The sequence below is a fragment of the Cibotium barometz genome, chromosome 32 (genome assembly GCF_041138505.1).
Source record: "Cibotium barometz isolate CiBa-2024 chromosome 32, ASM4113850v1, whole genome shotgun sequence".
Classification (NCBI taxonomy): domain Eukaryota; kingdom Viridiplantae; phylum Streptophyta; class Polypodiopsida; order Cyatheales; family Cibotiaceae; genus Cibotium; species Cibotium barometz.
In genome coordinates, this window is record NC_141077.1 from 31,697,759 (window position 1) to 31,713,638 (window position 15,880).

The 15,880-nt window shown below is 45.4% G+C and overlaps 1 protein-coding gene across 4 annotated transcripts in view; it reads right to left on the bottom strand.

The window, feature by feature from the left end:
- Nucleotides 1-424: 424 nt before the first annotated feature.
- LOC147620093 (uncharacterized) overlaps nucleotides 425-15,880 on the bottom strand; it is a 61,635-nt gene continuing 46,179 nt past the window's right edge. For 2 of the 4 annotated variants that reach the window (XM_086772268.1, XM_086772267.1), the window contains exons 5-7: nucleotides 13,325-13,422; nucleotides 12,399-12,546; nucleotides 425-1,377 (exon numbers count right to left, since the gene is read on the bottom strand). In XM_086772268.1, coding sequence (XP_086628394.1) covers nucleotides 608-1,377; nucleotides 12,399-12,546; nucleotides 13,325-13,422 — 1,016 coding nt within the window. In that variant the 3' untranslated portion in view covers nucleotides 425-607. Of the gene's footprint in view, nucleotides 1,378-1,965; nucleotides 2,826-12,398; nucleotides 12,547-13,324; nucleotides 13,423-15,880 lie in introns of those variants that run through there. The other 2 variants (XM_086772270.1, XM_086772271.1) reach the window with 2 other exon arrangements.

A 15,880-nucleotide genomic window follows, 5' to 3' on the forward strand; every position in this document is an offset into this window, starting at 1 on the left:
GACAGGTCCCGTGAAAGTCACCCTAAGATAAACATCTGATGAAATTTCCATGGGCAGTTTTGTATCACGCCCTATGAGAGAGAGCTTTTTTGGCTTGTTCTTGGTGTTGTATACATTCTATCTGTTGTGAGTGTAGTTAAGATTATAACAAGGTACTATTATAGGAAAGAGCGAAAAACATATTTGAAAACAGCTCCTATTTGTTCTTGGTGGTGTATTTGTATTTTAAGCTTTCATAAAGGCCTGCATCTAAAGAAAGATGGAATTATAATAATCGAGGATGGAGATATCTTCAAGTTTGATGAGGTTGGGCAAAAAGCGAAGTTGATTGTCGACTGTGGCGTCACAAGTGCAATACATATCCACTCATAAATCTTTGCATTACGACACCCCTTGTTATCAATGTGTGCATGCATCGATATTACAAGCATATAGGCATCATTAATGACAAATTTAGGATGTTAAATTGAGTAGGGGCTTTTGAAGAATAATAATGTCAATCTCACCTTCATCAAGTGGTCTACTTTACCTGTATTCGACATTTGTATAGTCCACAAAATCCAACTATCATTGATCCTTCCAAAAAGGAATGCAATAGTATGGCAAATTAGGCTTTTGTTCTTGTTTCAAGTAAGTTTAAAACACTTATACTCGAACCATTCAGCCATTCTTGTATGGGTAGCTGAATGATCCCTTCTTCATAATTAGTTAGCTGCCACACTTGTGCTGCAAGCTCATCCAACAATTGCTGCCAGCTCCAAACAGCATGTCCTAAGAAAAACCAAAAGTCAGTCGCCTCTAGCTTGGCATCCTTGATTGATTGAAACACATGCATTGTGACTGAAGGCCCTCCAAAATGTACACCAGGCACAACTTCAGAGAATCCCTCTAAGTCTTTCAGCCTAGAGAGACTTAGAAAAGGCTGTCCATGCACAATTACTGGCCCACCATAGCAAAGGATAGTGCTATTGACAATATGCTCCATTTCACTATCCAGCCCAGGTAAAAGTTTCCATGATAAAGGTTTGTTAAAAATCAACCCTTGAAACCCTTCTTGACCATCTGCCTTCACAATCAAAATGCTGGAGCTTTCGAACACTGTGGATGCTTTAGACAGCTTCTTTGTAGCCACGAGCACTGATCCAACAGTAGGGTATATGATAGGCTTTGAGGAGTCATGGTTATCACCGCTGCCTACCTCCGCCATGAAACTCTTGCTAGATGGCATTTCATTTGTTGTGTCTGCTGTGAAATGGTAAATGTGCTGAGCACCTCTGACACTCGAATCAATTTGAATTGGTTGTGAGGAGAGAGAAGGGAAGGAGCATCCCATTGGAGTTTTGGGCTTTCCATTCAACCTTTTGTTCCGACTAATCCCTGCATAAATCATGCACCCAAGATATAATGAATCATGTTTTATAACGTTGACTGATATATCGTGGTCTCAAAAATTGTCTAAACTTCTCACTACAATAAGCTAATTACAGCCATCTTCTTTGCAACCCTTGCACCTCAACTTTTACCCCTTCTCAGCTTTGCTACCGGTTTGGGTAACACAATCGTAGCTGTGTGTGTGCGCGAGCGCGCGTGTTGTGTTGTCTGTATTATTGTGTGTGTGTCCGTGTTTGCGTTGTGGTGTGTGTGTGTGTGTGTGTGTGTGTGTGTGTGTGTGTCTCAGAGATTCTTTTGATCTTGGAAAGCTCTCTTTTCTGGAGCTCGAGGTGTTTTCCACTGTTTCTAATCTGAGTCGTAGCTGTCCCACTCTGGGACAGCTATGAATGTACATTACTTTTATTAATGAAGCAGTGGTTTCACACAAGAAGAAAAGAGTGTGTGTGGGAGAGAGAGAGAGAGAGAGAGAGAGAGAGTAATATTAACTTCTTCAAAAGACTTAGTGGGTCTATGAGACCAAAAAGTAGTACAATGAATCCATGAAAATATCACAAGTCGTAGAAAATTGAGAAGGGTGAAAAAAAAAACTAGCCACCTACGCAATTATCACCATGTAAAAGTACAAGTACATCATGAGCCCATGTGGGTACAATTAGAGATAATAGTAGGTAGACATCATCATAATCCATCCAAAATGTTCAAGATGCGTGAATCTAGGATCTCAAAGAGGCTCCCTATATCCACTGCTCGTTGGAAGGGGGGGAGAGAGGAGAGGGGGGGGCTTGAGTTGGTGTTGTTCCCTTTGTCTCTGTAGAATCTCCTTAATCTGAAGCTGCCACATGGAGGTCCATCCCTGGCCCAGAGGGCCATGGGCATCTCATGCTACAATTGATGGGCTCTGTCCAGAGTGACTGCTACAAGTTGTGATGGTGCGGTTTACCATCTGGGTAAAACTCTAATCCTCCTGGGAGGGTCCTCCTACTCTAGTGGCCCTCGAAGTTGATGCCTGGTGTTGCCTTCTTGTGTCGCCTGGAAGAAGATCGTGATGGATGGATGTGAGGTGTCTTGGACCTAGGCTTGGCTCTCTCATAGAAGAAGTCTATGTTTGTGGATCGCCATCAAATAGCTTCAAGCAGCCCTGATATGGAAAATCAATCATCCTGGACAGTGGGCCAAATCCCTCTCTGAAGACAATGAAATCTCTCCTTGATATCGTAATACACTAGGCATTTGCAGATATAATGTTCCTCTGTCTTGACCTCCATAGAGCAAAGTCGGCAGATCCAGTGTCCCCTTGTAATGCCCTCTGCTCTGCCCGTCCCACTCTCATGCGGTAATACAAGTATCAAATCTCCGGAGACATGTCTGTGCAGAAATCCAAACCTCTAGATAAATCCACCTGCTCTGATCCACAGGAAGTGATCTCGGGAAAACTGCATGATGTGACCAAGAGGGTGGGAAAACCGTGATAGAGGGTTGTGTGAAAACTGTTGCTAATGAAGCAGTGCGTGAGGATTAGTGAGCTTGGGCTAAGGTGGATTAAAGCATATGATCACCATGAGGTTAACATAGACATAAGCAAGATAATTACTGTAACTAGGGCAAGAAGGAAAGCACGTGACGACACCCCACGATTGAGCTGGAGCAGCCCCCCCCTGTTCGCGAACCTGCGCCCTCTTCCCCAGTCTTCCTTCGTGCTGCCCCTGCCTCCCTCGTCTGTTCACTTCCACCAGCCTGCACATCTCCCTCCCTCCTCTTCTCCTGCACAGTGGCCCCCCGGGCAGTTCTCTCCGCCTCCTGCCCGCCTGTCTCCCAATGCACCCCCGCCTCAGTCTTTTCCGCTGCCAGAGCACCTCTGCTTGTTCAGTTCTCCACCCTGCTGCCCCTGCTTTCGTGTGCCCTTGCCTCCTTTTCATACAGCCTCCCCCTTCTAGTCCCACCTCCAGCCCTTCCTCTCAGCCTTCTCCTGCCTCTGTGTCGCCTCCTTTTCTCTCCTGCAAGCATCCCCCTTTGCCTTGCCTTGCTTCTCGCGCCCCCACCTCATTTCCTCCCCTGCAGCATTTCTTCTCTGCAGGTTTGTTGCATTAGGGTTATTTTATTTCGGGCCAGGTATCGGCTTCCTTTGGTCTTCACCCCTTTAGGAGGACTCCATGGCAGCCGCTTTTGTCATTCCTGACCGAGTAACCACCCCCTGCCTCTTCTCCGAAGCAGACCTCCAGCTCCCAGCATCAAAAGTAGCCTCCCTCAAAGCCTCAACATTGGTTTGCAAGATTGTGGGTAGCTGTCCAGCGCGTACCCACTTGCTCTAGGCCAACCTCCTTGGTGAGCCGGGCAAGATCATAGATATCCATTCCCTCGGGCGCAGCTACTACCAGGTGGAGTTCCACACCCCAGCAGCTTTGGACCCCGTGCGCTCCAGCTGAGCTCCGTTGCATTGTGCATGGCCCAGGCAATTTTCACATGTTGGCAGCACGGTTTTGATCCCGCCTCTGCCGACCCTCTTGTTGGTGTATCTGGATTCCTGGTCATAGTCTGTTTTCCACACCTCAGGAAGGAGTACTTCCCACTTCTCCCTGTCATTGGGGAGAGCGATAGGGCAAGTGTTAGAATCCCCAGTGACAGCCACCATCGATATTGGCACGGGTGGATGGGATTCCTTCACTCTGCATCAGCATTTCCTCTCCAGAGATAGTACCACACGTCATCTCTCTTCGGTGTCTCTAGGGGGGACCCCATCCTTTAGCGGGTGGAGTACTCCCGCCTTCTTGGCCAAGGCTTCATTTGCTGTGAGACGGGTCACCTCACCAAAGCTTGCCCTCGTCGCCAGTCTAGGCAAGCTCTCTCTCTCTCCCCCCCCTCTCCCACCCCATAGAATGGCAAGAGTGGACCGAGCGCCGCCGCTCCCTCCTGTGAGACAGAACTTTAGCACCCTACCCCTGAGGACGAGGATGGGGGTAGGTGGTAGATGACAGGACGGAGGCAGCAAGGTGAGGTAGCCAAAGCAGCACAGCGCCGCCAGGTGACAACCAAAAGGAACCCACGTAGAAACGGTCGTGTCAGAGAACCGTTTCAAGCACTTACCTCAAGATCACCCATCCAGAGTGGAGGCCCCACCCGCCCCCCAGAGGGTCCCAGCATCAGGTCCAACCTGGAGACTAGTGCCATGGAGTGGTTCAATGCCGGTCTTCTTGCTTTTTTGAAAACACTATGCTTTTACCCCCCCCCCCCACTCCCCCCACCCCCCCCCCCACCCCCGGGCGGCCCCCTTAGGAGGATCAGATCCCCCAGTAGGTGCCTTCTTAGGAGCAAGAGCAGATGCTATCCTCCCCCTCCTCAGGATCAAGACTCAAATAGAGAAACGCTTTTGTCATAAGCTTCATCACTCCCATTTTTGAGAGTGGTTTCGTTACCCACCTTACGGCATTGACCTGGCTACCCACTTAAACAAGCATGCTGCTACTCCTGAACCATGCCCAATGTCACATGCACTCTGCACTGTAGTGCATGGTAACAAGATGGCTCATCATCAGTGAAACATTGTACAACAGTAGAACCCTTTAGGATTTGATATTTGTCGTACACCATGACTCCATTGTAATCCTCAATCTAGGATATGTCAGGCACAAGCTACGTAGGTCATTCCTCAGCCTTAGTGTTAAAGGATTGAGTATTTTACCTCTTTTTCTTTAGCATTGTAACCATGTTTTAAGCATGTTCAACATTCACTAATCATGTTTCGTTCTGTATATGCATATGTAAGTTTGTACACGTGTGAGGATACAGATACATGTTTAGTATGTGTGTGAGTACATGTTTGTGCATGTCCATTTGTATGTACATGTGCATGGTCTTTCTCTTACCTTGATGCAAGAGCAGCAGCTGAGGCATCCTGTGGGTCAGCGGTCAGCCAGTCAACAGCTAACGTGGCACTGCCACATGGCACAAGTGCAGGTGACGTGGCGCATTGCAGTTGAGTCGACTAGCTGTAGGCGTGCCTTGTAGACGGCTGGTTGCAGCAAGGGATGACATGGCAGGCTGACGTGGCAGGCTGGACTGCACGTGTGCAGGTGCTGCCACGTGGGCAGGCAGCCGGTTGCCATGTAGCAGGCATTGCAGTGCAGCCAAGCACAAGAGAAATAAGCGATGCCGTGCAGCAAGCGTGGGCGCCGAGCAGCAAAACACAAAAGCGCTGGGCAAAGAAAAAAAAAGCGTGGGATTTTTTTTCGAAAAGCTATGCGCTGTGTTTTTTTGTTATTTTTTAAAAAAAGAGAGAGAGCGAAAATAAAGAACTATTTGATAAGTCTCTTGGGAAAAGCTTTGGTAATAGTTTTTGGGAAAAAAAAAAAAAGCTCTTCTATTAGATTTTTCCTAAGGGGGAAAAGCATAGCTTTTTCCCCCAAACTTGTATAAATAAGGGGCCAAGGCTCTTGTATCCCACAACACATCTTGGGTGAAAGCTAGAAGGAGATCTCTTCTACTTGGAGCAAGGGGATTTCTTCTTGGGAATTGTACAAGGGCTACGCCGACTTCAAGTTATAAATAAATACCTGCAAGGGTGCCACGCTTTGGGGCCGATTGGTCTTTTGTGCAGGAGCACTCTAGCTCCACTTATTTATTTTCTTCTTCTTCCAAATTTATTATTCCAGTTCATAAAGCGATTAAAGTGTGATTAAGTGTGTTCACCGCCCGTCAAGTTTCTGAAGGCCGGTTACAAGGTTCCATTGCCAGGATTCATCATCAACTTTTTCAAGAGGGCGAGCTTGTGGTCGACACATTTAATTCTATGGCTGGAACTAGTGCAGAGATGAAGGATTTATCTTCGGAAGAGGACGACTACTTCGATGAAGACGAGGAAAGCGAGCAAGAAATACCTTCCAATATGCCAGAACTTGAAGATGATGATGCCACCTATGAAGCAAAGATGCAAAGCTTGATGGGGGGATTAATGGAACTTGTGAAGGACTCATGTTTTCCACAAAACTTCAAAGCTGATTCTAAACCACGGAAGCAAGGGTCTAAGAAGAAAGCTAAGCCTCAACATTTGGCTCCCATCCACCCAAATTTTCAGCCATACCCCGATTCTTCTTCTTCTTTTCCCCCACCTATCCATGGAAACCCATTTAATACTTCTCATCCTGGTTACTTTGGCGGAGGCTCTGTCTTTCATTCCATGAGAGGTGTACCCAACATGGGCATGACTGGGAGCTATGGTATGCAACCAGGTATGCATGGAGGTATGTATGGAGTATGCCAGGAGGTATGTATGGAACTTATGGTGGTGGTGGTGGAAGTGCTTTTGGTATGCCTAGTATGGGAGGTGGTATGATGGGCATGGGATCTAATGTTGTGGGCAATTCTTTTCTCAAACCACATCCCTATGATAATCTTGTTTAGGGCAAGAAGCCAAAAGATTATAAAGAGGGTGGTGCTGCAGTAAAGTTTGATACTTTTACTGGTGCAAAGGATCGTTTGAAGGCTCTCACCTTCATTCAACAGTTTGATGCGGCATTTTCTGGCGATAACTTCACAGAGGCATCTAAGGTACAAAAGGCAGCTTCTTTCCTAAAGGGTAATGCTCTTCAATGGTGGTCGACACTTCTTCATCAGGGAATAGCACCTAGCACTTGGGTGGAGTTCAAGCAACTCTTCTCTTCCTTATGGTTGACATCAACTTTTAAGGTGGATGTTATGACAGCTTGGCATCGATTAGATTCCAGAGATTGTAGCAATATGGAAGAATATAACAAGAAATTTTGGGATGCTCTGCTACCGGTCACATCCTTTAGGCCCGTGTCACTAGTTGAGCAGGTAGAGACATATTGCTGTGGGTTACCCAAGGAGCTTCGAGATTATTGCATCAAAACAAAGGTCATTAATATAACTCAGATGATAGAAAATGCTCAGACTGGATATGCCATGCTTACTGGTCAGATGACAGGATTTAAGGATCAACGTCTCTTCTTCAAGAAAGCATCAAAGGAGTCAAAGGAGACCAAAAACACTGAACCACAAGAGAAGGGGCAATCCAAGAAGAGAAAATTTCAGCCCTTACCTCAAAGGACAAATGAAGAAAAGCAAGAGCTTATAGCTGGCAACAAATGTTTCTCTTGTGGAGAAGCGGGACATTGGTACTATAGGTGTTCGAAGAGAGCACCTAGAAACGCAAATGACTCACAAGAAGAGCCTAAAGCAAAGAAACAGAAACCGTCTACTACTGGACTAGTACCTGACTTGATAGGGTTGAAGCAAGGGGATGCATCTTCAGAGTTATGCAGAGCATGGGGAAGACTTCGAGATCAGGAGGTTTTGATCTTTTTGGATCTTGGGGCTCGTGCAAACTTCATCGTCCCCGAGCTTGCAGCAAAGTTGGGCATCAAACCAGAGGAGATGGGTGTGTTGCATGAGGCTACTTTGGCTTGTCCTGGACATTCGGTTGAGGTTACACCGATCATTGGGAAACTGCGTCTCAGTGTGCAGACTTATACGGACACAGAGGATAATTTCTTCATAATGCCTTTGGAGGGTTGTGATGATTTGTTGGGTATGCCTTGGTGCCATAAGGTTAAAGCGGTAGTAGATACTTTCAATAGGAAAATCTCTCACTAATAAGAATAAGGAACACACTCTTGATGTAAAGCTTAGAGGAGAATCTATTCCTGTTATATGAGCCTCGGCCATTTCTCGTTTAATAAAGAAACATCTTTCTGTTTACTTAGTGTTTGTTAAAGAGAATTAGGATACCACAAATTCTAACTTATCTGAGTTGGACAAGGAAAGATTGGATTTTCTCAAAAGTTTTCAAGATTGTTTTTCAGAAACTTTGCCAAGGGAGTTGCTGCCTGCTAGGCCTGAGGATCATGGGATTGATTTGATTCCTGGAAGTTCACCATCGAATAAGCCACCCTATAGGGTGAGTGCATCCCAACAAGAATAGATTATGAGCCAAGTGCGTGATCTGTTGGACAAAGGGTTGATTCAGCCAAGCTCTTCGCCCTATTGTTCACCAGTGCTTTTGGTACAAAAGAAAGATGGTTTTTGGCGGATGTGCATTGATTACAGGACACTAAATAAGATTACCATCAAGAACAGATTCCCTATACCTCGAATCGATGATATTTTGGATCGGTTTACAGGGAGCAGCTTACTTCAGTCGCATTGATCTGAAGAGTGGATATCATCAAATTTGCATCACGCCAGAAGATGTGCACAAGACAGCTTTCAAGACAACTTTTAGACTTTATGAGTTTTTGGTCATGCCTTTTGGTCTTACGAATGCTCTAGCGACTTTTAACAGGATGATGGATCGGATTTTTCGACCCCACCGTGCTTTTGGGGGCACCTTCTTTGATGATATGATTGTGTTTTCTCATTCAGAGAAGGAGCATCGGGAGCATTTGACCAAAGTCTTTGAGGAACTCAGAAAGCATAGGTTGGTTGTTAATGGAAAGAAGAGTGAATTTTTCAAGCGAGAGATTCACTTTCTTGGGCACATAGTGTCTAAGGATGGTGTCAGGATGGATCCAATAAAAGTTGAAGCGATAAAGAATTGGCCAGATTTGCATACTATTCATCATGATGTGCGAAGTTTCTTAGGACTTTGTCAGTCAGGATATTTTTGACAAATATCTTCAAATAATATACAATGCTCTCCAAAATAAACTCGTCATTCGAGGATCTCGGAGGATCTCGGTCACTGACAATAGATGTGGGCATCCCTCAAGAACATGAAGACTTCGTTGAAGTTCTCATCGTCTTTTCATCCACAAACAGATGGGCAATCAGAAATTGCCAACTCAGTTGTATTGGATCTTTTAAAGTGTTATGTTTCGGATCATAAGAAACAGTGGAAAAAGTATCTTCCTTTGGTGAAGTTTGCTTACAACAATACCATTCACACTTCGACAGGTAAGGCACCTTTCGAGATTGTGGAAGGCGGGAAGAAAGTACCTCCAATTCTGCATACAAAAGATAAGATCTTCGAGGCAAATCGTTTTGTGGAGAATATGGATGAGGCTTACAAGAAGGTCAAGGTGGCTCTTCAAAGGACTCAAGACAAACAGAGGAAAGCAGCAAACCTTCACCATCGATCATTGGTTTTTGATTTGGGTGATTGGGTGCTTTTTAGATTTGAGATGGCTAGACTCAGGAAGATGAAGGGTAAACAGAGCTTATATCCTAAATTGAGTATGCGGTACTATGGGCCTTTTTAGGTGATTGAGAAGATGAGTGATGTTGATGAGCCGCAACTAGAGGTAGAAGAACTTGATGAGATTCTTCAACCGGAACAGATTTTGGCACCTGAAGAAAGAAAAGTCAGAGGGAAAGTTTCACGTCGATATCTGGTGAAGTTTGTGAACTATTCACCTATGGATTCGAAGTGGATGGAGGAGGGTGACTTCGCAGATTCACTGAGGATACTACAACTTTACCTCGAGGCTTTTGGTTTGGAGCCTACCTTAGAAAGTGCTTCAACAGGTTCAGCTCTGGAATACTACTTGTTACTCAAGAGGGAGGTGACTCCGCTCCTTTGTCACAGAGTTCGCTTGGATGAGATCTGGAAGTCGCTTGGTGTTCTTATCAGCGCACCTGAGATACTGAACTGACACTATATCTGCCTATGGGATTTCTATGATATATGTGTACTAGTCACATGGTTTGATTCATGGATATACCAATCTTTTGAGAGAATGGGGACGCCTATTCTAGACTTTCCTTTGATATGCATCAGTGTTTACTCATGTTCATGATGTACTACTGATCGTGGAGCAGAGCAAGTAAAGCATCCAGGGGGACATGACTATTCACGAGGTGGATGCACTTGATTTATGTTATTCAGATGTTCTGTTTCGGTTGGCAGGACATAGTTCTCTCGTTGCTCTCTTAGGTTCTGTTTTAGTTGGCAGATCCTTTGAATGAACAATTGAGGACGATTGCTTTGTTTTAAGAGGGGGGTATGTTACAGGACTGAGTATTTTACCTCTTTTTCTTAAGCATTGTAATCATGTTTTAAGCATGTTTAACAGTCACTAATCATGTTTTGTTCTATATATGCATATGTAAGTTTGTACACGTGTGAGGCTACAGATACATGTTTAGTGTGTGTGTGAGTACATGTTTCTGCATGCCCATTTGTAGGAGCAGCAGCTGAGGCATGGTCTTTCTCTTACCTTGATGCAGGAGCAGCAGCTGAGGCATCCTGTGGGTCAGCGATCAACCTAGTCAACAATTGACGTGGCACAGGTGCGGTGACGTGGGCGCACTGCAGTTGAGTCGACTAGCTGCAAGCGTGCCTTGTAGACGGCTAGCTGCAGCAGGGGATGACATGGCTGGCTAGACTGCACGTGTGCAGGTGTTGCCACGTGGGCAGGCAGCCGGCTACCACGTAGCAGGTGCTGCAGTGCAGCCAAGCATAAGAGAAAGAAGCGATGCCGTGCAGCAAGCGTGGGCGCCCGGCAACAGCTAAGCTCAATGGGCGCCGGGCAGCAAAACACAAAAGCGTCGAGCAAAGAAAAAAACGCGAAAAAACCCCCAAAAAAAAACGTGGGATTTTTTTCAAAAAGCTATGCGCCGTGTTTTTTTGTTATTAAAAAAAGAAAGAAAGAGAGCCCATCCTTCGAAAGTATCAAAAAATGTTATCTATAAAACTAAGTTTTCATGGTGAGCACTGGTGGGGTTATAACTGCCTCCTGATTTTTTGGGATTATATCACTAATCTTTTTACATGCATGGACACGGGTGTACGACACCACATGCAGCCATGGCATACCTTGGCCATGCTTCCGTAGAGAGTGCCAGTTGCATCTTCGAGACCCTGGCCATGAAGGAGCATGTGAACATGGCCACCAGAGTGAGTGCCAATTACATCTTGGAGACCCTCGCCACAAAGGTGCATGTGAAAGCGGCTATGGGCTTTTGATGGACCCTGGCCATGAAGGAGCATGTGAACATGGCCACCTGAGTGAGCGCCAATTGCATCTTGGAGACCTTGGCCACAAAGGTGCATGTGAAAGCGGCTATGGACATTTGATGGATCTTGGAGAGTCAAATGCCATAGTCTGTAAGGATTTCAAGTACATGTGAATAGATGGGGTTTCTGAAGATGCATACATTGTGTGCATGGTTTATTTTAATGTGTGTACTGTTTTCTCCGCTTGGACAATGCCTGGATTTCATCGCATGTGGGGCCCATGGATCCGGGGACGCCTGGATTGCACCCGTGGGCCAATGTGCTGGACAAACTGTCTTCTGTTTACCTCTAGTGTGTGGATTTGTGCAAAAGAACCAGGTATTTGAAGGCCAATGAAGAGTTATAACCAAAGGTGTTCTCATTCATTAAAAATGAGGCCGGACAACTTTGTTGTAGTGTCGGGCCCTTCATGGAGCTGGTCGCCCTCTTCTATGAAGCATATGAGCCATCAAAAGAACTTGTGGAGATTAGAGGAGGAGGGGCTATCCACTCTCTACTCTTAGGGCTGTCCGCTTTTTGCTCATACATGTGCATGCATGCAACATGCAAAGCTACCTACATGCATGCACGCAACATGCAAAGCTATCTATATCCATGCATGTCACATGCAGAGTTATCCATATGCAAAGCTACTTACATACATGCATGCCACACGTAAGCCCACCTACATGCATGCATGGTACACGCAAAGCTACTGTCACATGCAAGCCTACCTACTTGCATGCATGCTGTTGGATGAATCCATCCTCAGTGAGTGTGAGGAAGTGATCTCTGTAGAACTGCATCTTCGTTGGCAGCTTTGGAGGTCTGATCCATGTGCAATGGGTGTAGAGGCTAAGAAGATCTAACAGGATAACCTGGTTGATATCCTCGTGAGAGAGCCGGAGAAAAGGGGAATCCAAACTGTACTGAAGGGGGTGGTAGGAGGCGGTCCATGCGGAGCCCATATACTGAGAACCAAGTGGAAACTGAGCCCATATATATATATATATATATATATATATATATATAGAGAGAGAGAGAGAGAGAGAGAGTATACCTTGGAGTGCATGAAGGATTTTGGTACCAACATTTCCTTTGACAGCAAGAAACTCCAGTATTTCTCGCACAGTTGGCCCTCCCTCAAAAACGATTGGGGATTCTTTCCTCGTGCCTGGGAATAGTATAATTGATGGGTAGAACTCCTCCTGCATGATACAGCATGTGCAACACATAATAAGAAAATGAAAGAGGCATGCTGTGCATATAAAGAAACTATGATCCAACTTCTAAAAGATAGCTATCAACCCACCGCGTTTTCACACTGCCTGATGATAAAACAAATCAGAGACAGCATACAAACGTTTCACCTTGAATAGACCAGACAGAGAGACTATTGGAGCATCCCCACAGCACTCTTTGGGTGCAGAGCCCCATGAGCTTGCTGATTTCATTAAAAGATTAGGAGGATACCGCTGGACACCATAATATTGAACCTTTCTATGGAACTATAACACTGGGGACACCATAATATTGAAGCTTTCTATGGAAATGATGTGCTATTCCTACCTCTCTATGCAGAGGGATTGCAACACAAGTGGAGGCCTCACCAACTTTCTTGATGGCAAAGATTTTCTCGGTCAACCTTGACAAAAGCCAGTTTGTACACAAAAGCGCTTATACATGCCATGCCCAACAAGGATCTACACCTTCAGCAACCTCATTCTAGTCATTCATCATGTCTATTTTCCAATGTGAACAATCATTAGGATTTCGCTCGCATTTAATCACGAACCATGGAGACTAGGGTGGATGGTCAATGTGTACTTCCACCATTGACAGCTAATCAAACTTTGATCAATCCCCTCTGTCTTACGATCAGCACAAAGCACCCCCCAACCCAGCAACAAGGATTGTCCAGTGATTTCCAAAGATGCACATTTACACAAAAATTCATGATTTCAAGCTGGGAATAGAATGCGCAACCTGGTCAATGCCCTTAAAAAAAGCACTGCAGTCATTTGTAGTACAGTCGATTTGGAAAAGAAGGGGCAACTTGTCTTTCGATCCAAACCAACAAATGTCTGCACAACTCCATGAAAACTCCACACAATGAGAACTTTTGTGTAAAAGCTAATGCATCGAAGATTTTAAAGACTTTCAAGCATACTGGCACATCAAACATAAGATTTAACTCTTCTGACAAAGCTACCTGATTTAAAGCATACCCTACTTCATTGAATACAAGATGGCCTCTACTAAAAAAGCTTCTATGTGGTGGTGAAGGAGGTGAGGCTACTCATTAAAACCCACCTATAGTACACACATAGCCTCATAAAAATTTGAGAATAAACTCGTACTTTCACCATAGACAATGGAGATAAATGCTTTTTTTTTCTGGGAAAAAGATCCTTCAATTAGTTAAGGAGAAAACAGCCACAAAGGGCTAAGTACAACCACAAAGGGCTATATACAAACTCGCCTCATATAAGGGCGGGAAACAAGTGATCATAAGGGGGAGAGATGATTCTCCTCCGGCTGGCCGCTCTATGAGGAGAAGGCTATCTCATATAGAGGGGGGGGGGGGGGACAACCACACAGGTGGTTTGTAGTGCCAAATGGGGTCACCGCCTCATCTGTGAGGATAGGGTCAGGCCTCCAAAGTCTCAAGAAGGCTTCCTGCCACTTCCACATGCGGTCAGAACCTCCTTGCAGCTTCCCCACTGACCGCGGAGGGTGTGAATGATGTCGAGCCATATGCTCCTAATGGTCTTAGCCGGCGGAGTGTGGGTACCCTCGATGGCCTCGCTACATCTAGCACGCCAAATGTGCCAGGCTGCTATGCTATTGCAAATCCCCCACCAGTGTTGGCATGAGCTTGGACGCCAAACACTTGCAGGTGGGGCTGTGACTGGTACGACTGCAATACGATGGTGGGAGACCTAAAGGGCATAGCCTCCCCCATCCTCCTCGTAAGTCCTGATCACTCTAGCCTTGGTGGCCCAAGCGACAGTGCCCCAAGTGATAATCCGGGTCAATGCCTTGTCCATAGCAAAGAGAATCCGCTGCCAAATCTACTGAGCCTTTGGACAATCCCAAAGGCAATGTCGCTAAGACTCCTGGCGGTGGCTGCACCTCGGGCAAGCTACTGACCGCCCTCTGACTACCAGCCAAGTACCCACTGCCAGGTGTGCCGTCAACCAGAGGAAGAGAGTGATCTTCCTCAGCCGAAAGCTGTCCAAAAGCCTCTTCCAAAAATCTGAAAGGAAGCGCTGTGATAGGCGATGAGACTGCTAGTGTGCTGCTGTTGCCGGTGTGCCATCTATCTCTGACATTTGGATCCTGCGGCCGAGCCTCATTGTATATGCAAAGAAAGGGGCATCCAAAGTCTCCACCTGATCTGTGGGATCATGCCACATCCACTCTCCAGGGTCCCACTGTTGGGGGACTCACACACTCACACATAGCAATGCTTCCTGCAGATTAGGGTTAGATGCAGGGAGAAGAAGCTCACACAGAAGAGAGCTAGACACAAAATGTGTGGTGATCACAAAATGCAAGTCAACCCTTGTATGTGAGTCACATCCATATAATATAGAAGTACAAAAGTTATATGGATAGAGTGTCCTTGCACACTTGATATCCAAGGGGAAAAACCACATGGGAAAAAGTGCCCTTGGTTAAGCCCTGTTCACACGTAGCACTACCATAAGTGAACATATGCCTACAAATCCCCCATGTAGTGAAGTCGTACACCTGGTTCTACTGGAGTAGAAATTGGCTTACATTCATCCATGTGAAACCTTTTTAGCAAACTTTTTATGTACTTAGTTTGCTGCATAACAATGCCATCATCTCTATGCATAAATTGTATGCCGAGATAGTAGTGTAAAGGCCCCAAATCTGACATATCAAATTCAGCTTTCAAATCAGCCTTGAAATCTGAAATTTGTGCTTTGCTAGTCCTCCCTGTTATGAGCATGTCATATACATACAAGATGACTATGAGAATATCGGCACCGGTTTTCTTCACATACAATGTGCTTTCAGCTGGACTATTCACATAACCTTAGATGGTTAGATGAGCATGTATTTATGCTTTGTGTAACCTGCATACTTTATGCTCCTCACCAAGAACTACAAAACCAATGGGCTGATTTTCATATACTTCCTCCTGGAAATCCCCATTTAAGAATGCAGTTTTGATGTCCAATTGATGCACTTTCCATCCTTTATGTGCAACCAATGTAATCACTGATCTTATTGTAGTCATTCTCGAAGTAGGAGCAAAAGTCTCCTCATAATCTATTCCCTTTTTCTAAAAATAGCCTTTAGCCACACGTCTTGCTTTGTATCTGTCAATAGTACCATCAGACTTCTTTTGACTTTGTACACCCACTTTGTTCCAATGACATTCTTGCCTTTCGGCAAGTCCACAAGATCCCAAGTATTGTTCTTCATGAAGAAGAGATTTCATCCTGCATGGCTTGCACCCACTGCTCATTCTCATGTGCTTCTTCATAAGAAGAAGGCTCTTTTGAA